Here is a 20,051-nt window from a genome sequence, read left to right as displayed (position 1 = left end):
ACTGGAGGGGGTGGGAAGGGGAGGGGTCCCAGGTGGGCATATCCACCGCTCTGCTTCCCAACCATATTCTGCACAGTCGTACCACTTCTGGGGTTTCTCGAAGCCTGAAGAATGTTTCAGGGGTTTCTCAATGGCAGAAAAACTGCTCTAGCCATTACACTGCATCAGCTCTCATATGTTGTGGTAATGAATTCTGTAACCTACTGATGCACTGTATGAAGAAGTAGTTTTTGTCTGTCCCGAACCTGTTCTCAGGGATGGACTGGCTGTCTGAATATGGAATTGACTTATGAGGAGGTTCAGGACAGACGAAAACATGACTGTGCACAAGACATCAGTGAGTACCTTATGCCTTTTGCACGTCAGTTGTCATGGACTTGTGCAAAAGTGGGGGCTTTTAGCTTCCTACACTTCTAGCCTGACTCAGGATGGATAACAGGAGATTGTTGGCATGCAGGGATGGCTTTTCGCTCTGTTTTTCTGTTGAGGCACACCACTCAGCAACGTGTCTCTTGCATTATTATCCTTCCCTTTCTCCAAGCAGTTTGGGTCACAGCATGATGCTCCTCTGCCCCCACTTCATGCTTTCCATTCCACCTTCTTTCTTTATTTTTTACGCTCTCCATTCAGGCAATCCTGGCGAGATTCTTGACACTGGGGTGGCACCAGGAAAGCAGATGTCCTTTCAATATCGCTTCTTCCCTGCTGTTTCTCTGCCCTCTCAGAGAGTTGGGGTTTGTTTGTTTTTTACCAAATCCCTGTGTACTGAACATCTGAAACAAACTGTTTTTTTCCCCCTAAGAGACTCCCTGTCCAGTCTTTTGTGGTTGTAGGAGTAAAACCGTAGGCGTGTGACCTCCATTAACACTTTTCAGTTGCTGACGTCTTATACAAGTTAGGTTATGAAAAGTTATAACTCTCCTAGAGTGGTCTCCCTGCTCCACGTGCTGCTGATGGTGCTGAGATGGGGAAGGAACTGCCCCTTAAGCACCTCTGTGAGGGCAAATTTTATAGGCTGACCAGTCAATTGACACTTGGCCGAGTTAAGGGGTCTCTCGGTGGAGGGATCTTTGAAAGAGACGTTTCGGTGATATGCTTGATTAAATCACTCCAGCCTTTTCTTTACAACCTTTTCCATTCCTTACTCTAGATTTAGAAGAAGAGTTGTTTTTATACCCTGGTTTTCACTTCCCCAAAGAGTCTCAAAGCAACTTACGGATCGCCTTCCCTTCCTCTCCCCTCAACAGACACACTGTGAGGTGGGTGGAGCTGAGAGAGCTCTGGGAGAACTGATTTCATGATGTGAGAACAGATCCAACAGGACTGTGACTAGCCCAAGATCACCCAGCAGCTGGAGGAGTGCGTAATCAAATCCGACTTTCCAGATTAGAGCCTGCCCCTCTTAATCACTTACGCCAAGCTGCCATTAGCTCTTCATCCACAGTTTCTCACATGCAATGAGAATGGAAGCCAGTTCCCTCTTGACACTATCAAGAGAAAAATGACCACATCTCATGTAGCTTGCAGATCGCAGATAATGCCGTCTTCTACTTCTCAGAAAGTATTGGTAGCTGTTTTAGCCAAGAGGCAATATATTTGTTTCATGTGGTGTTGTTTTGGGCAGTGGTCTCCAACCTCCGGTCCGGGGACCGGTGCCGGTCCGTGGATCAGTTGGTACCGGGCCGCGGCTCCTCCTTGTCCTCCTCTCCAGCTGCTGCCTCAGCGGCTGCCCTGCCACTCTGCTCACCTTTGGTGCTCTCCAGAGGCCACCATGGCTGGGGCTCCCCCTTGGCGTGGCACTGCACAACTGCTGCTGGCAGGGTCGCCCGCAGGAAAGCAAGTGGAACAGGGGCTCAGGCGGTTGCAGAGACGTCCCTCGGCAAAAGACTACCCCCCCCGGGCCTCAGTAAAATTGTCAAGTGTTGACCGGTCCCCAGTGATAAAAAGGTTGGGGACCACTGGTTTTGGGGACATATGAAAAGCATCTGAGCTTGGGAGTCTACTTGATCCTGACAATAAGGGTATTTGCGTTCCTCTGCAGGAATTCTGCTACATCTCCCTTGCATCTCAGCCTAGTCAAAGGTGCTACACCTGGCCAATGGAAAAGCTTGTCTAATGAATTTCCAACCAGAGAAAAGGCAAAGAAAAACGACCACCATCTTTAAAAAAACTGGAATCAGATCCCTGGAGACACATTCTAAGATATATCTATAAGAAGAGCTGGGGTTTTTATACCCTGTGTTTTACTACCTGAAGGCATCTCAGAGCAGCCTACAGTTGCCTGCCCTTCCTCTGTCACCCGATATTAGCCCACGATAGCTAAATGGATCCTCCCTATTCAGTGGTGGTGTATTTTGGGGGGACCGACATTGCCATCTATGAGTGGTGTCCCTGGAAGCAAATCCATTAGAGATTTGATGCAAGCCAGGTCTGTATCCGGCAGGGTCTAATCGGTGAAGAGCTCTTAAGGTAAGAGAGCCCCGTTTTAAAAGAACAGCCCCAAATCAATCCCTTACTCAGTGAATGTCTTGACTCTTTATTATATGATATGAAACTGTCATGAATAACAATGCTCTTGGGAAATGCCTGGAGACGGGGAAATGCTACATCGACTCTCAAAGCCTCTTGTCTCACTGTTTTGTAATCACCGTTCACGCCCCACACAAGAAAATGAAATGTGTCGCTGCTTCAGATTGTCATTACATTCTTGAGGGACATCTCTACTCTCCCCTTCATTATCCACCACATGGGTCATTTCCAAGGCACTGAAGCCCAGAGGCAAAACACGGAGGAAAGGCCAAAAGATTTTGGATTTCATCATACAATGATATTTCGCTGCAGAATGTGGCAATACGACATTGGACTCGTGGACTGGCCTTGAAAGCATGTAATTAGGTGGAGCAAACTAGAAAGAGAGATTGGACTGAAAAACATGAGCCAGAATACCTCAGAGAAAACTCCATTCATTGCTGTGAGTTACTGTAAGAGTGTGTGTGTGTGTGCGAACACTGACCTTTTCTGAGATAAATGTTCCATCTTCTTTTGAGATTCAAAGCTGAAATGTCTTGCCGATGGGAGCACTGACATGTGGGTGTATTGTCGATCCCTGACCTATTCACACATAACCCCTCCCCAACCCGATTTGCCAAAGTCTTTTCATACAAAACCACACTAGACAAATCAAGATGGCCCCAGGAAAGAAAATGTTCAATTCCTTCCATGGAAGACGTTCACGGTGGTGCTGGCGCATTCATGTGTGTGTAGGAATACCTGGAGAGGGAGGCTCTGGTGGTCTTCCCTTCCTCCTCCTCGGCCAGATCTGCTCTGGCCACAGGAAGTTTCCGCTGGGCACAGCAGGTGAAGGTGGTCAGGAACCCCAAGCGGAAGCGTTTGTTCATGAAGCAGTAGATGATGGGGTTGACGCAGGCGGAAATGTAGGACAGCAGGTGGATAAAGGAGATGGGGGCTCCGGTGAGCAGCAGCTGGGCGGACAAGGGGTCAAAGGCCCGCCAGGTGTTGACACTGAAGATGGGAGTCCAGCAGATGAAGAAGAGGATCACGATCACTATCAGCATTCGGATGACCAGCTTCTTGGCCAGCAGGTTGGCGGCCGAAGTGCTGCTGCGGGGGCGGTCGATCTTGCTGCTGTTGAAGTCGGCCGGCAGCGGCTGAAGCGACAGCTTCTTCTTCTTGCTTTTTTGCAGGTAACATCCGTCCCCATCTTCATCCCTGTTGCTGCAGGTGCTGCTTTTCCTTTCTGGGCACAGAGAGCAGCAAGAATCACATGAGGCTCGTCAACTTGGGGATGGGAATGGGGGGGGCAGGGCTTGGGGAAGGGAGGGAACTGGATGGACTTCACCCTCCAAAGCAGCCATTTTCTCGGGGGGGGGGGAGGGGACTGATCTCTATAGCCTGGAGATCAGTTGTGACTCTGGGAGATGGCAACCTTAGATCACATACAAGTATGGTAGAATAGGGTTGTGCAAGGCGGTGTCTGAAGTGGCCATTCCAGGCTGAAGCAGCCAGCGCCACACTGCGGTGGAACAAAGGGTTAGAACCAAAGGCACTTCTCCCATACATGGATGATATTTACATGAAATTGAGAAAGAGGAGTACAGTTGCCCACTCTGGATTGGGGAATACCTGGATATTTTGGGGTGGTCCTTAAAAAGGCAGGGCTTGGTGAGGGGAGGGACTTCACAGCGGTATAATGCCGCTGTGCGGCAGCCATGAAAAGTCATCGGAGGTTGACTAAAACGTAACTGATCCAGAGAGCTGTGATTAGAACAATTCACAGTATCTCCAACCAGTTTTAATTTATATTTTATTCCATGTATTTCCAACTAGTTTTAATTTATATTGTAGCAGATCTATGGTCTAAGTTGTTTTATATATTATTTAATGAGTAAATCCATGTTTTTGGCTATTTTATTCTTTGTAACTGCGAAATTGCTAATTTTGACTTTGCTGGTCTATGACCGTAATAAAGATTGTCTGTCTGCCTGTCTCTAGCTACCACCTGGAGCTTGAAATCTCTAAAGGATTGTTTGTTTATTTGTTTGTTTTTGAATTTCCCCCTTTCACTGCAAAGCCTCATTATGTTGCCTCTCACACTAAGGGTTTCTCCCCCAAGCAGAATTTTAGGGGGCTCTGTGGGCTGCAGCAAGAGTGAGGAGCTGGGGAAGTCCCAACCCCTAGCTTTGCTCCCTTTGTAGAGCTTTGGATAAAGTTTAGGATTATGGAATCACTGAGTTGGAAGGGACCTCCAGGTTTCTTTAATATGTAAAAAAAGCAGTAGGGTACAAAAGGCCAAGGCTTCCTAAGCAAGCTCCCCCTCCCAATGATAGTATATACTGGACAGTTCTGCTCACCCTGCCTTGCCCTGCCCTGCCCTCCACGGCTCAGCGTAGCCTAATCTCATCAGGTCTTGGAAGCTATGCAGGGTCAGCCTTGGTCAGTGTTTGGAAGTGGGAGGACACCAAGGGAGACCTATGTTGCTACACAGAGGCAGGCCATGGCAGACCACCTCTGAAGGTCTCTGGCTCTAAAAACCCTCCAGGGTCGCCATAAGCCAAAAAGAACAAATGATTAAACTAAGACAGTATCATTGAAGCCTCTGAGAAGAGGAAGTTGAGAGGGGACAGGATTGTTGTCTTTTAAGTATTTGAGGGGTTGTCACTTAGAGGAGGGCAGGGAAAGGTCCATGTTGGCAGCAGAGGATAGGACACACAGTAATGGGTTTAAACTACACGGAGAACTAAATCGGCTAGATATCAGAACAAAACTTTTCACAGTCAGTAGTTCATCAAAAAAGGATGTTCACTAAAGTATTAAAGGGATAAATGTTTTCAGTGCCTTAGGCTTCCCATCTCAGTGTCCCTCTCTGTCTTTACATCTCATGTCAGTTTCATTCTGTGCTGATGAACCCTCCCTCCCATTTAATTTGTTGGAATGCAGCACTGAAATCCTTCTTCTTTTCTTTTTTGCACTGGGGATATTGCTATTTGCCTTCTCTTTGATCCCCCTTTCAAGTCAATACCAGCAGGGAACTAAACCTCACACAGCTTCTTTAAAACTTCCTCCCTGTCATTTTAATTTTTTGAATTCAGTGATCTGAGACAAGTGATAGTCTCACATAGTTGGACTCATGCCACTTGTCAAAAAAAAATTAAGTCAAGGGGGAAATGGAACATTAATGAAAGGGGAGCATGGTGGAAGGTGCAGAGCAGGTGGAATATCCTTGATGTTTACTGTTTTAGGGTTTTTGTTATGGATGGCAATTGCTATAATAAAATTTGATTGATTGAAGTGACCTTTGTGGGGCAACAAAACAGTGTGGGGAACCCAAGCAAATCTGCACTCATTGAAGTGAAATGAGGGTAAAATTGGCATAAAAGCACTCTCAGAAAACCTGGGGAAACCGTGAGCAGAAAGCAAACTGAGCACTGAAGGGAAGGAAATCAGTTCAACAACAAAGATTTCCATGGTGAAAACAACCGGAAACACTTGTGCATAATAGTATCCCAGGACACTCTAGGAGCCATCCAAAACTTTATGTTTTTAACCATAGTTTCAGATCAGATGGTATCCCATAGCAAGGTGACATCACTTCCAGTCTTACAGACAGAAGTGGCATTCCAAGAACTATGCCAAGCACTCATGGGTTGCTGGTCACAAATGTTCACATAAACTATCACATAAAGAGCTGCTGCATTAAGCTTTAAAGGCAAAATCTTTTGCCTTTAGGGTTGCCAGCACTGACCTGGGAATTACCTGGAGATTTGGGGCTGATGGCTATGGAGGGGAGTAGATTTGGGGAGGGTTTAACCTGGAATCTGCAGTGTGCTCTAGTTCAGGGGTAGTCAACCGGTGGTCCTCCAGATGTTCATGGACTACAATTCCCATGCATTTGCTGGCAGGGACTCATGGGAATCGTAGTCCATGAACATCTGGAGGACCACAAGTTGACTACCCTGGCTCTAGTTTGCTTCCTGAAATGGCCATTTTCTTCAGGGGCGCTGATCTCCGTGGTCTGGAGATCATTTATAATTCCAGGAGAACCTTAACCAAACCTCGATAATCTGGGTACATAGTCACTTTTTTATTTTCTGAACACCTATTTTATGATGTAGAAACCTAAATCCTTGTTAGAACACATCTGGCTTGGTGTTTATGCGCTCCCACGCTTTTTAAAATCCTTCCTCCAAGAAGCTCAGGGTGGTGAGCCCTGTTTTCCCCTCCCCACTGTATCATCACAATAACCCTATGACTGATTGGTTAGGTTGAGAGAGAGAATAGGTTTTATACACTGCCTTTCTCTACCTTAAGGAATCTCAAAGTGGCTTACAATTGTATTCCCTTCTCCTCCCTACAACAGGCACCTTGTGAGGTAGGTGGGGCTGAGAGATTTCTGAGTAGGGTTGCCAAATTCCAGGTGGCAACTGGAGATCTCCTGGGATTACAGCTAAATCCCAAGCAAAAGAGATCAATTCACCTGTGGAAAATGGAAGGTGGACTCTATGGCAGTATACCACATTAAAGTCCCGTTCGCTCCCCAAGCTCCAACCCGGAACTGGCGACCCTACTTCTGAAAGAATGGTGAGAGGTCCAAGGTCCTCTTCATGTGGAAGAGTGGGAAATCAAACCCGGATCTCCGGATTAAGGCCTGCCTCTTTTAGCCATGCCCAAGTACTTACTAGTCCTCCTGATCCTTCGATGGAAAATTATTTCATTTGAATGAGGGCAGCCAATAGCAGGTCTGGCTTTCAAGAGCCCTGCTCACTTTCTGAAAAGCTCAGAGAACGCTAAGGGAAGTACAGGTGGGTGCCATGTTTGGAGACCCAGCTCTACCATATTGGCTCAGTAGCTTAGAGCTAGTGAAGGAAACAGTGTTGCCAATCCTGTGCTTTCATCAGTGTGCTATTAAAGACCCAGGAGGACACCTGAAAGGAAGAATCCCATTTGCCAGAGAAGGGCCTTGACTTTTTATGTACCTGTCATTTTTTCGGTGTATACAATCCCCTGGCCATTGGTTTTCCCACATCCCGGAAGACTCCGAAGAAACATGGAACTAAGCCTGGCTGGTGGATAAGCAGTGGGAAACTGGCAGGAAGAATTAAGCTCCCCTCTTGTCCTGGCCATTTGTCCCTGGAACTGTCTCCTTTTTTTGGCTATTATTTTGATCAAAATAGGGCTTGACATATTTACCAAATCAATGCCTAGTTCTGGATTTTCCTGGTCATATTTGAAAAATGGGGGAATTAGTCATAATTTGAACAAATCTGGTCTTGATTTTTAGGGTGGTTTAATGCATCATTTTAGAATACTGTATACGTAAGGATGCCAGAGACTTAGGGGTTGGAATCTGGGGAGGGTGGGGTTTGGGGAGGGGAGGTCCCCCAGAAGGAGATAGTGCCATAGGGTTCACCTGCCAAAAGCTGCCGTTTTCTCCAGGAGAATTGATCTCTCTATGTCAGGCTTTCTCAACCAGGGTTTCATGAAACCCTGGGGTTTCTTGACAATCCTGGACAGGTTTCTCAAATGGGTGGGAGTTAATTAATTTTTAATATGTCTTTACAATTTATTAAATATTTATCAGGTGATATAACCATATACGGTCATGTCGATCCCTCCCCCTTCCCAAAATGGCCAATGATGGGCCTGGAGGGGGTGGAAAGGGGAGGGTCCCCAGGTAGGAGTGTCCACAGCTATGCTCCTCAAACATATTCTGCATGATCACACCACTGTGGTGGGTTCTTGACGCCTGAAGAATGTTTTGGGGATTCCTCAATGATAAAAATGTTGAGAAAGTGTGTTCTAAGTTGTAATTCTGGAAGAACTCTTGACACCAGGGGGAGAATGGCAACACTGCACGAAAGTCTGAACTACAAAGCGGTAAATGCAAGAGGAGGTTCATTTAATGGCTCCTTCTTTTGCTTGAGCTTTGGGTACGGTTGTGATTTAATTGGTAGGTTGAGTCTATTCTTGTTGTAATTGACTTAAATTTTTTTAAGGGCTGCCAAGGATAATGAAGACCAGCGGTCGGCCAATGAATAATAAATAAACCGGTGACATTTGGAAGACAAAGGCTCAGGAGTTTTGCTGACTCTCTTGTAGCCTTTTAGTGAGGAAATGAAAGTGGCACCTGCCGTTGACGATTTTCATGCCAGAAAGAGAACGGGGTTCAGCCGTCCGATTACCTCGTGAAGATTTCCTCTGACTGACATCGAATTTTATCCCTCGGTAGAGTTCCAAGGATATGAGCCCATACGCAATCATCATTATAATCCCTGGGATGAGGAAGAGGATGAAGAGCTGGAAAACGTACCTGGGGAAGCCACAGGAGAGGGTTAGGTGAGCAGGGAAACAGTCGCCTTGTAAGGACTTCTCTCATTTTGTGAACAGACAATGGACTGGTTTTCAGGGAACCGTCTCAACTCTCCTTCCTGATGTTTTTGCTTTGTTTTATTAATTATCATGCCGGTTGGTTGAAATTCACAGTGGAGAAGAGGAAAGGTACGTGTGAGACTAGGGTTACCAGGTCCCCCCTTGCCACCAGCAAATGATGGGGAGTAGGGCTACCCAGGAGTGGTTTAAGCATTTGTGGGGCCCAGTTCAAGGATTCCCGGGCCCCTAACAGAGTACAATTGCAGCAGGAGCAGCCAGACTGGCGGCAGAGCCCCTCCCCCCATGCACACAGCTGGGTCCAGGCCCTATAGGAGAGAGGGGTCTGGGGGAATGGTGTCATGAGTCAGCCTCAGATCCATGGGGACTCCTCAGAGGAGGAAGTGAGCTGCAAGAGCTCAGCACTGGCCAAACGTCAACAGGGTGAGTCAAGCTGCTCTGTATTCAGAGCCGAAAGCAGAAACACCCCCACCTGCAGCCTCCCCCTTCCCCTAGTCCAAGGCCAGCTGCAGATCCCCAGGCTGAAAGATCCCCTGGAACACCTGCAGAGAGAGCCAGAGGCATCTTTGATGGGAGTTACAAAGTAAAAGGCAGACTGCTTGATTAATAGCTCAACGCCAAGTGCTGGAATGATGAGGACTAGCTGGGTGGGGGTGGGGGATAAGAACTACTTGGAGGCTGCGGGAATGACAGCCAGTCGGGAAAACAACTGAGCATTTGGGCCCGGACCTTCCTTCCGGGACACTCACTCTGCCAGACTCCTGCCTCGTGTGATGGATTGGAACCTTTGACCTCACACAGGGCTTCTTGGACCATGATTCCGGACTGTCTTTGCCTGACTATGTTGACCTCCCTCGCAGCGGTAGCTTCCTCTGGCTCTTCTCTGACCCGCTCTGCTCAAGAAGGCATCCAGGCTGCTCTCAGGAGTAACCCGACACCTCCAACCTGCTGCCTGCAACCTGCCCAACCTGAGAGAAGAGCCCTTTGGTGATTCTTACTGATCTGCTACGATTTGGGGCCCTTGACCTTGGTGCCACTCCAGGAACCCTGGCTGCAGGTCGCTCTGTTCCCTCATGCCCTGCACTGTGTCATCTGCTTGGTTTTCAGTCTGAACGGAAGGAACGCCAGATCATGAAGGTTTCCCTTGTTTCTGGGGGGCTCCCTTTGCTCTCTCTCATTAGCCTTGCTGCCCTCTCCCCACTCCTGGCTTCCTGTCCCACTCTCAACGTGGCAGAGGTGAGCTAGGGGTGGTGGGGAGGTGTGCAATGAAAATGCCCTGCACAGTGACCCTGCACTGGAGACAATACATGTTGGTTCTGAACGAAGCACCAAGGTGCTTTTGGGATTCTTCTCTTGCTCAGTCCCTTTCTGGTTCGCTCATTCAACATGCTGATGACCACTCAGCCCCTGTCTCAGGAGCTTTGGCCATGAGAAGTACAAAAATCCATCCCTATTTTATGGAAAGGCCAAAATTTGATAGACCAACGAATGCTGTTTTCAGCTGCAACCAGTGAGTTTCTTTCTTTCTTTCTTTTTTAAAAAGAGATTTCAGGGAAAGCAGGAATGGAAGCAGCGTTTGTTCTTCTTCCAGGAATCAATAAAGGCAAGGGCATGTGTCAATACAAAGTCTGGAGTTATTCTTTACAACAAAGACTCCCCTCCCCTAAAAACCTGATACAGGCTAAAGAGCAAACCTCCAAATGCCGGACTGTTCGGTTAGGCTTAACTCTAATAGTCACCCTCCAAGATATGAAGCAGCGGCTCTCATTAACAGGATGCCTTTTAATATTAACATCAAGTACACAGAGAAGGATCACCGATTGTGTATGATAAACTATATTTTAAATGGAATGGGTTTTAAATTTTGAATACCTGCATTATCTAGTCACTAGCTTCAAAGCCCGTTCCTAAGAAGGGGCCATGAAAGGGCTCCCTTGCCTGGTCCCTGGCCAGGCAGCTTACGGTGGCTTTGGGCGGCAGCTTGTAGCCAGATCAAGTGGAGCGGGTGGGGGCTGGGAGGCCCTCGTCAGCAGGCCAGGAGGCCCTCGTTAGCAAGCCCAGTCTAGTAGGCCAAGAGGCCCTCGTTAGCAAGCCCTCCACCACAACCCTTTGCCCAGGGCCTCTCCCCTTACCTGCTGCTGGCTCCAGGCACTGAGGCATCCGAGAGCAAAGAGGCTAGAGTCCAGGGGTGGTGGGCGGGAGCTGCAAGGGCTGGGCCAATCAGGGCAAAGCTGGCTGCACCCTGATTGGCCCTATTCCAACTTGGACAGCTGCACATGTCCCACCCCCTAGGCTGTTTCATAAATATATAGAGGAACAACAATGTATAAGGATATTGTACTTTCTTCTTGTTTGCCAGTGCCTTCCCCAGTCATTACCATTCCCCCCCCCCCCCAGCAAGCTGGGTACTCATTTTACCGACCTCGGAAGGATGGAAGGCTGAGTCGACCTTGAGCCGGCTGCTGGGATTGAACTCCCAGCCTCATGGGCAGACAGCTTCAGACAGCATTTCTGCTGCCTTACCACCCTGCGCCACAAGAGGCTCACTTTCTTCTTGTGTGAGCTGCCCTGAGCCTCAGGGGAAGGGAGGCGTATAAATACGATAAATAAATATTGGTTTAAGCCAAGGGTGGGCAAACTGTGGCCCTCCCGATGTCCATGTACTACAATTCCCATAAGCCCTGCCAGAATGCTGGTTTAAAATACTTTGTTTCATATGGACAGCTGACTTTCACACATACAGTGAAGCCCTTGTGCTGGGAGTTGCAACCAAAGCAACATTTTAACTATCTGCACAGCTGATCAGATCTCTAATGGCCAATCAGAAGCCCTACTGGACAAAGACCCATGAGGCACTGCCCACTTTTGAAAAACACTAGGAGGGCACCAGGAAAGTGGTTAGTGGGCCCCCTGCTGGAAGATGCTGTAAGGCTCCCTGAACTCTTGGGATGCTGCCTTATCCCAGAGTCAGGTACAAGGTTGTGTGGCAGCTAAAAAAGAAAATGTAATTTTTAAAGTTCTAAATGTTGTAAATTTTTAATTGTATATTTTTAAATGTTGTGATCTGATTGGAGCCTTCAGGGAAGGGTGGGCGAGAAATTAAATAAATAAGTAAACTCTGGGGGAAACAGGAAGTGATGTCAGGCCACTCTAGGAATAGTTGGAAACTCTGTGGCCATTTCCGCACAGAGGGCCAAATCTCGTGGTGTCTCCTACCCGCAATTGCGGGATAGTAAATTGCACTATTTCACCCCCCTAGCCTCTGCTGACGCATCTCGCCTTTTCCCCCTTCGTTAGTGGTGAAAAAACCACAAGAGAGAGTAGCGTGCTCTTTTCCCTACCGCTCCTTGGCCTGTCAATCAACGGAGGCAACCAATTGGAGGTTTGTGGGTCTAGTGCGATTTTTTAAGAATTGAAACCTATGAGTGGCAATGAGTACATGTCGCTATGCATACTCATTTCCACGGAAGGTAAAGCACACACAAAGAAATCCAAACATGGCCGGCCAGCAGAGGGCACGGCCAGGGAGGCAGATTCCCAATGCCAGCAGTAGTTCAGCCACCATTAAGATTCTCTCTAATGGTCCTAAGTAACCTCTGCTGTCCAAGCCACCACTATTGCCGCCTTGATGCCAAAGTGCCTCCTTCCCTTCATCCTCTTGTGTGTCACGCACCCCTCCCTTCTGCTTCTCTTGTGCCCCCACCTGTTGGTCCACCCACCAGCCGCTCAGCCCTCCCTTCCCCACTCGCCTTGAACTCTTTCCCTCCTTCTCCCTCCCTCCCCGAGCACTTCTGAAGCAGGGATGCTGCTGCTGCTCTGCACGAACCCGCTGTAACATGCCTGAGCCACCTGAGCTGCGCTACCTGAGCCACTGCTGCACCACCCAAGTAGCCACCTTGGTGGCTCAGGCCATGCAGCAGCAACGCCCCCGCTGAAAAAGTGAGAGGACCTTAATGGCCGTTGAACTGCTGCCGGGGTGGGAATCTGCCGCTCTCGCTGGGCCGGAAATGGAGAGGTGAGCAAGCAAGCTTAGGCCAGCGATCAGGAGACTACTGCACATTTCCCCCTTCCATACAGTCTTTTCCCTGGTTGATCACTGGTGGGTTGCGCATTTTAGGGTGGCAAATCCACTTTCCTGGATTTACCACATTGCGAATTAAAAATGGTCAAATCACGAGCCGCCTACTGGACAGCCTCAGGATGTTGGCAACATCATGTGGAGGGGGCTGAATATGCCGCCAATCTGCGGAGGCTGTCCAGATATATATTTCATGTGCAGAAACGGCCTGTGGTTTCGCCTGTAAGTGACTTTATGCTGCATGTGATGCTGGCAATAAGAAAAGTTGGCCCATTGCCACTTGGTGTAGGAGTAAGAAATGAGCATTAGAGGAGGTCTCCCTCCACAAGGAGATGTCTGATAACCCTAGTCGGAGCATTGCTTTCTCAAGGCCAGAATTATTTCACGTGCCTGGGAACAGTTCTCGAGGGGCCTGCAAAAGTTTTTTTTTTTTTAATGTGTGTGTGCATCACCCACTACCTCATCGTTGTCACTGGAGCTGCTGGGGATCGAACCTGGGACCTTTTGCACGCAAAACATCTGCTCTACTACTGAGCCATACTCTCTCCTCATTGTGTTGGTTACTACAGGTTAGCACAGCTACCCTAGTGAAATGGGCTTGCCATTCCCATTTTGACCTCAGATAATGTTTGGGAGGAACGATAAAAGGGCTCTACTGGCCAGAAGGCATGAAGGACTGGCTTCTACTTTAATAATCAGGCAACATTTGGAAAGGGAGGGCGGAAAAGTCCCCGGGGGTCAGGGAGGCTATTATTAGAAACCATGATAGGGCCAGCTGTACTGGAGTTCCCCAGCCAAGGTTTGAACAAGAAGCATGCGTCTGCTGGCCTGCTCATATTTGAGGACGTTGCAATCAACGAGGCATAAAAAGCATCCATTCCGCACACAACGGCTGCTTCCTTTGGCCTGCGCTTGTCGTTTCTTCTTTCTTTCTGAGCCTCTTTGAACCTTGCTGAGAAATTTGGATTGTCAAGGTACAAACTGACCTGCCACTCTGCTGATGGCTGCAGTTGCATCTATGGGCATAAGTCATGCTGGCCCCTGTGAGCTACAGGAGCTCTGGCAGCGGCACATAGAAGAAGGGATCACCATAAGGTTCAGCTTTCTTCACCCACGGCTCTCTTCCACTCCAGCTATTTCTTGCTGTTGGAAGTCTGGTTGTGTCTCTCATGTTTACATTCTGTCAGGTTCCCCAGTCCTCAAGGACTACACTCAGGGATTAATTAAATTGGGCTTTCTCAACCAGGGTTCTGCGATGACCCTGGAAGGATTTTGCCAACTTGGTGGGGGCTAAATTAATTTTTAACATTTTTTTTTTAATTTTAAAAAATGTATTGGGTGATATGACCGCATATGGTCATGTCGACCTGCCCACCACTCCCAAAATGGCCAATGATGGACCTGGAGGGGGTGGGAAGGAGAGGGTCCCTGGCCATACAGATCCTTGATGGTTGAGGCTTGTCACGCGTGGTAGCAACTGGGGTCCAGAGAGGTAGGCACAAAGCCCCTCCTTTTCCTATGCAGAACTTGGTGCCTCTTCAAGGTGTGGATCACCTTCCCATGGGACTAACTCCTGTGGATGGATGTGTAGATACGAGGTGGGGTGGGGGATGAGCCCTGACCAGATATGTCCCTTATACCCTAAGACCCCCTTTGGTAGGCATCGATTATTGGGCACAATGCTGAAAGCTGTACAGTTGGGATGGACTGAACAGTGCCCTATTTTAGTAGACACCATGATTAACCCCCCCCCAAAGTCTACTACCCAGGGTTGCCAACCTCCAGGTGGCATCTGGAATTCTCTGGCTACTGCAAAAGATCTCAAAATGACCAAACTCAGTTCCCCTAGAAAAAATGGTCTGATTTGGAGGGTGGACTCTGGCCTTGTACTCTGTTGAGGTCCCAAACTTCACCTTCCCCAGGCTCAATCCCCAAAATCTCCAGAAGTTTCCCAGCCCGGATCTGGCAACCCTTCCCGTACCAATTCATCAGTAACTCCTTCCTGTGTAAGCCACTGAATATCATCCACAGATTGTTGTTGTTGTTGTTATGTGCGAAGTCGTGTCCGACCCATCGTGACCCCATGGACAATGATCCTCCAGGCCTTCCTGTCCTCTACCATTCCCCGGAGTCCGTTTAAGTTTGCACCGACTGCTTCAGTGACTCCATCCAGCCACCTCATTCTCTGTCGTCCCCTTCTTCTTTTGCCCTCCATCCACAGATTACCCCAGCCCAAATAATCTAGGCACTAAATACCACTCTAGGCACTAAATAATGCACTTTCAATCCGCTCTCAATGCACTTTGCAGCTGGATTTCACTGTGTGAAGTGGCAACATCTATTTGCAATCGGTTGCCGGATTTGAAAGTGCGTCATTTAGCAGGGCTCATTCTGCACATGTTGCATAATGGACTTTCGATGCCCGTTAGAAGCAGTTTTTCCTGTTCTGCACCTGTGAAAACGCCTGGGACTTCCTAAAACGCCCTTGAATTCCATTGCCCAACAAACCCCATCCAGCTCTTACCCCTCCTTACCAAGACCGCTGCATCACTGGCCATTCAAAGCGACACATGTTCGCAGTGCTGTTTGGGATCGGAATCAGATTGCTGTAAATGGGGCACGGTGTCATGATGGTGAAGGAGAGGCACCAGGTGATGGCGATGACCTTCAGGGCGTGCGATTTCGTCTGCCAGACCCGGGACTGTAGTGGCTTGCAAATGGCGCTGTATCTCTCTAAAGAGATTGCAACCAGGTTGAAGGTGGAGACGCTCACAGAGACACCTGTGTGGAGAGGGAAAGGAGAGCAGCGGGAGGAAGTGAGGATGGACCACTGTTTCAGCTGGCTGCTGGGCTGAGGGCTTGCAAAAATGAAAGTGGTGGCCACAGGAGACCGGGTGCGGGCAGCCAGCCCCTCCCCTCCCCACCCTGTGGGGAGGCAGTCCCTACATCTCACGGAACCCTTCCATTTCCAGACCCGAGATATACTCTGGGCCATTCCACACCCGATTAAAATAGCGAGAGCCTTACCCTTTGCAAACGCCATATTTTTGGCGATTTGCATGACATCGTAAACATTTGTTTGTTTGTTTATTATATTTATATACCGCCCTCCCCGGATGTCTCACTACAGACATCTCTCACAACAAAGAGTAGAATACAGTTTGAGTCCAGGGGCACCTTTAAGGCCCACAAAGTTTAATTCTGGGTTTAAGCATTTGTGTGCATGGTATCTGAAGAGGTTTGCCTGCACGTGCACACTGATACCCAGAATTAAAATCTGTTGATCTTAAAGGTGCCCCTGGACTCAAACTTTGTTCTCTTATTTCAGACCAGTGCAGGGACCCGCCTGTTTCTTTTCTAAAGCCTTGTGTAGATTTTATCCTAAAACCAGTCTCTTCCTCCTGCTAACACACAGCCACATGCTGTTCACATCACAATCCTGGTAATCAACATTCCCAGAGTTCAAAATGGTTTCTGGGGTGAGGAGAAAGTGTGGAAGAGCCACATTCCCTCCAGAAAGACCCCCTGTATCCTTGCACCACCAGGCTGCTGAATCCAAATGGGTTCAAAATGAAGCCAAGCCAAAGTCTAGTAATGTCTCTGCTTTAGTGGGTTGTTGATCCATTTATTCATTTCATAGGGGAGTCACCAGAAAGCAGGGGAAACCTTATTGACTCTCATATAAGCCAAGGCTGGTGTTTGGATAGTGGCTTTTCCCCCTCCCCTCCCCTCCCCTCCGCTCCCCTTCCCTTCCCTTTTGGGCAGGATCTTTTTCTCCCCCTTTTCTTCCCACTCTCCTCCTCCCCTCCTCCTCCCTATTTCTCTCTGACACCTCTTGCCTTTTTATATCCAATCCTTCATCTTATCCAATTCCCTTCTTCTTAGCTGGGTGTTCTGTTCCCTCCACTTTCCATTCCTGCTGCTATGGGCATTTCCTCCTTCTGCTCTCCCTCTGAGAGCTTCCTGCAGCAGCAGCAACATGTGCTAGTCTTGTGCAAGCCTCATTAAGGCAGTGAGGGGGAGGAAGGCAGAGACTGCTCTTCCATCCCCTTCCACTGTCCCTCCCAGGCTTGCTGCGTCTCTGCTTCTTCCTGCATCTGCTTTTTCAGTTAAGTATACTTGCCTCCCACCCCCATCCCCCTGTCTTGTCTGGCAGGTTTTTTTATACCCGCATATAAGCCGAGGGAGACTTTTTCAGCTTTAAAAAAGGGTTGAAAAACTCAGCTTATATGCAAGGTACATGCTAAGAAAAGGTGTGGGGGGAAGTAGTGCTATCTCCACCTCCAGCACCCACCCTCACACCCGCCTCCCTCTCCCTTCTCCCGGGAACAGGGCTTTCTTGTTTTTGTTTTTGTTTTTGAAGCAAACTGCCTGGAGCAACGAATACCTGTTAAATTGTCCAGGCAGAGCAAAAAAAAAAAAACCCTTTCCCCCACAAGTTAACACACAAAGCATGCCTCTCTAACCCCCCCCCCCAAATAAAACCAGGAACAAGGATACTTTTTTAAAACTTCAGGGTTCATAATTCCAACATGGGTGGCAAGAAAGTAAGCACTATGCATCTATGATTAGATGCATAGGCATAGCAACAGAGAAGTTTTACTTTTAAACATAATTAGTTTTGCGGTCCCTTTAAAACAGGGAGAAAGGTGATTGGCTGTCTGGCTTGACTGAGAGGCGGAAGAGCGTCGCATGTATAGCGCATTCCTTTCCTCTGCCATTCCAAGCAGGTGTGCAGAGTGCCAAGAAGCACGAGAAGGTGGCAGAGGAAAGCAAGAGAGCCATGAAGTGAGGAATGGCCGGAGGTACAATTTTTTATAGCGTTATGCCATTGTGCTGGCATAACTCTATTTTTTTCAATGTGCAGAATGGCCCAAAGGATTGAGTCCCCAAGCCAGTCTTAATGACAGTATGTACTAGGTCAAGGGCGATCAAACATGCTGGCAGGGGCTCATGGTAATTGCAATCCGTGGGCACCTAGAGAGCCACAGTTCGACCACCTCAATTCTAGGTCCTGCCCACAGATCACCTGCTAGGAAAACACCTCTCCTCTTTTAGCTTAAGGTCAACAGAATTTGGTCCATTAATCCAGTTGTTGCTCTGATCTGATTCCTTTGGAGGGCTGTAACCTCATTTTTAAGTAGCACCAACTCTTCCCCTTCCTGGCAAATTCGCTTTCAGGAAAAACAATTATAATAATTTCTACAATGTCCTGTCAAGCCACTGTGAATTGACAGGGGCATTAGTGCCGAAATGATTTATAGAGAAGGATGTCGAACAGACGTTAACTGGTCTTAAGTCTAAGTTCCTAAGTTCTCAGAACATGACTAAGAGGGTGTGTGGTGGGTGTGAATTTGCACAGGACTGAGCTTGAGGTCTGAGGTAGGATTCTAGCAGCCTCAAAAGCAGCCAGTGCACTGCAAGACTCCCAGCAGTGGGAGCCAATCCCTTTAAACTAATAAAGTGCCTCTGAACCAATGGGGCCCAGCCGTGGGAGATTCTGTTGCTGTTCAAATGTATATAAGTTTTGGTGGTTCTCGGGAGTTTCACTCTTGTTGTTGTTTTCGTCAACCTGCACTCACCACTGAGATGAATACAGAGTGATTGTTTGCTTAGTAGCCAGGCATTCATCCTTGTGAACCCACATACTTTACAGGGGGCATCTTCAGAGCCCTCACGAAAACAAAGCAAAAGGCTTCCACTCATCCCCTGTGCTTCTCGTACATTTGTCCTTCTCTTGGTGTACATGCCTGAAGAACAAGCATGCCGTTTTCAAATGGCTTCTAAATCGATCTGAAGTCAGGCTGGGAGGTCGATTTATAATGGCCTCTCAGCCTCCCTGCTGTTTCTGTGCAGCCTGTGAATAGAGATGTTCTGTGATGTGCATTTACAGTCCTCCATTGACTCTCTTTCCTAACCTTGGCAAGAGCCTGGTCCACAGCTGAGCATCTCCTTCCTGTATCAAGTGCCCTTTCTGCATTCCTCTGAGCCTGGCCAGGTAGATGGGGAGAACTCTGATCAATTTCACACGCATCTTAGGTATTCAGACGGATGAGTGACCTCTGTTCCCCGTCCTCGGCCTGAAGAAGCGACATCAGGGATGACAGGGAACGGGACGGTCACCCAATGGAACTGGGGACTAGATTCCAAACATGAAAGGGAAGAGACAAGCGGGGACCCGTGAGGATCTTGCAGAGGGGGGCATCCCATTTCCTCTGCCTTTCTTTCATCCCCTCTGCCCCATCACACTTCTTCCCAAGCCCCTTGTCTGTTCTACTGTTCTACTAACCAGCCAAACCCCCACCCCCGGTGGTGCCTTCCCCGTCTTTCCATCCTCTCCCCCACAGCATCTTCATCTTTGCTGTTATACCCCAACCCCTCGATTCTTATCCCCACTCACCCAACCCATTGTCAGTACTTTGTCTGTCTCACCCCCCCAAAAAAAATCCTCTCCCCTGTACATCCCAGGAGAAGGTATGTCAGTCTCTTTATGTGACTTTGGTTGTGATTGGACTTTTCCAGACTGGGTAGGGGGTGTAAATTGCAAAGGGGGGTTTCTCCATATTTGTAGGAAAAATTTCCATCGGCATAATTGGGCCTGTTTCTGTATCCACTGATGGGCTCTCCCCTTCGCTATTTTCATTCTGCAGGGGGGTTGGACTAGATCACCCTGGAGGTCCCTTCCAACTCTATGATTCTATGATATAAGAGTCTAGTGAACTATTCACCGATATGCAACTCCTGCATTTTGGGGAGGGGGGAAGTAGCATGGTTCCCAAAGAGCAAATTAGGTTTAGAAGTGGGTACTACTTCAAAAAGTTTGAGAATCCCAACTCTAGTATGTCTGCAAGTGTTGGGAGGGCGAGATTTGGGTTGCAAAACAGACAGAGCCAGCCTAGGAAAGTCTTAATAAGAGTGAAATGCTGGAAGTGCTTCATTTCTAAATATTGTTCCTCTTACACCATCCATTTCTTCTTTCTCCAAGAGATTTGTTTAACCTGGCCCAGAGATTAAAATGAATCTGTATTGACATTCACAGTGCTGATCCCAACATATCGTGAATGGAGGA

General features: G+C 48.2%; 1 protein-coding gene across 1 annotated transcript in view; it reads right to left on the bottom strand.

Moving 5' to 3' along the window:
* Positions 1-2,534: 2,534 nt before the first annotated feature.
* Positions 2,535-20,051, bottom strand: part of CCKAR (cholecystokinin A receptor) — a 42,562-nt gene continuing 25,045 nt past the window's right edge. The window contains exons 3-5 of the mRNA XM_077300428.1: positions 15,517-15,763; positions 8,700-8,827; positions 2,535-3,757 (exon numbers count right to left, since the gene is read on the bottom strand). Of these exons, the coding sequence (XP_077156543.1) occupies positions 3,231-3,757; positions 8,700-8,827; positions 15,517-15,763 (902 nt within the window). The 3' untranslated portion in view covers positions 2,535-3,230. The remainder of the gene's footprint in view (positions 3,758-8,699; positions 8,828-15,516; positions 15,764-20,051) is intronic.

Source organism: Paroedura picta, chromosome 10, assembly GCF_049243985.1.
Source record: "Paroedura picta isolate Pp20150507F chromosome 10, Ppicta_v3.0, whole genome shotgun sequence".
NCBI classification, from domain to species: domain Eukaryota; kingdom Metazoa; phylum Chordata; class Lepidosauria; order Squamata; family Gekkonidae; genus Paroedura; species Paroedura picta.
The sequence above is the reverse complement of the archived record's forward strand: the minus strand, read 5'-3'. Positions and strand labels throughout refer to the sequence as shown.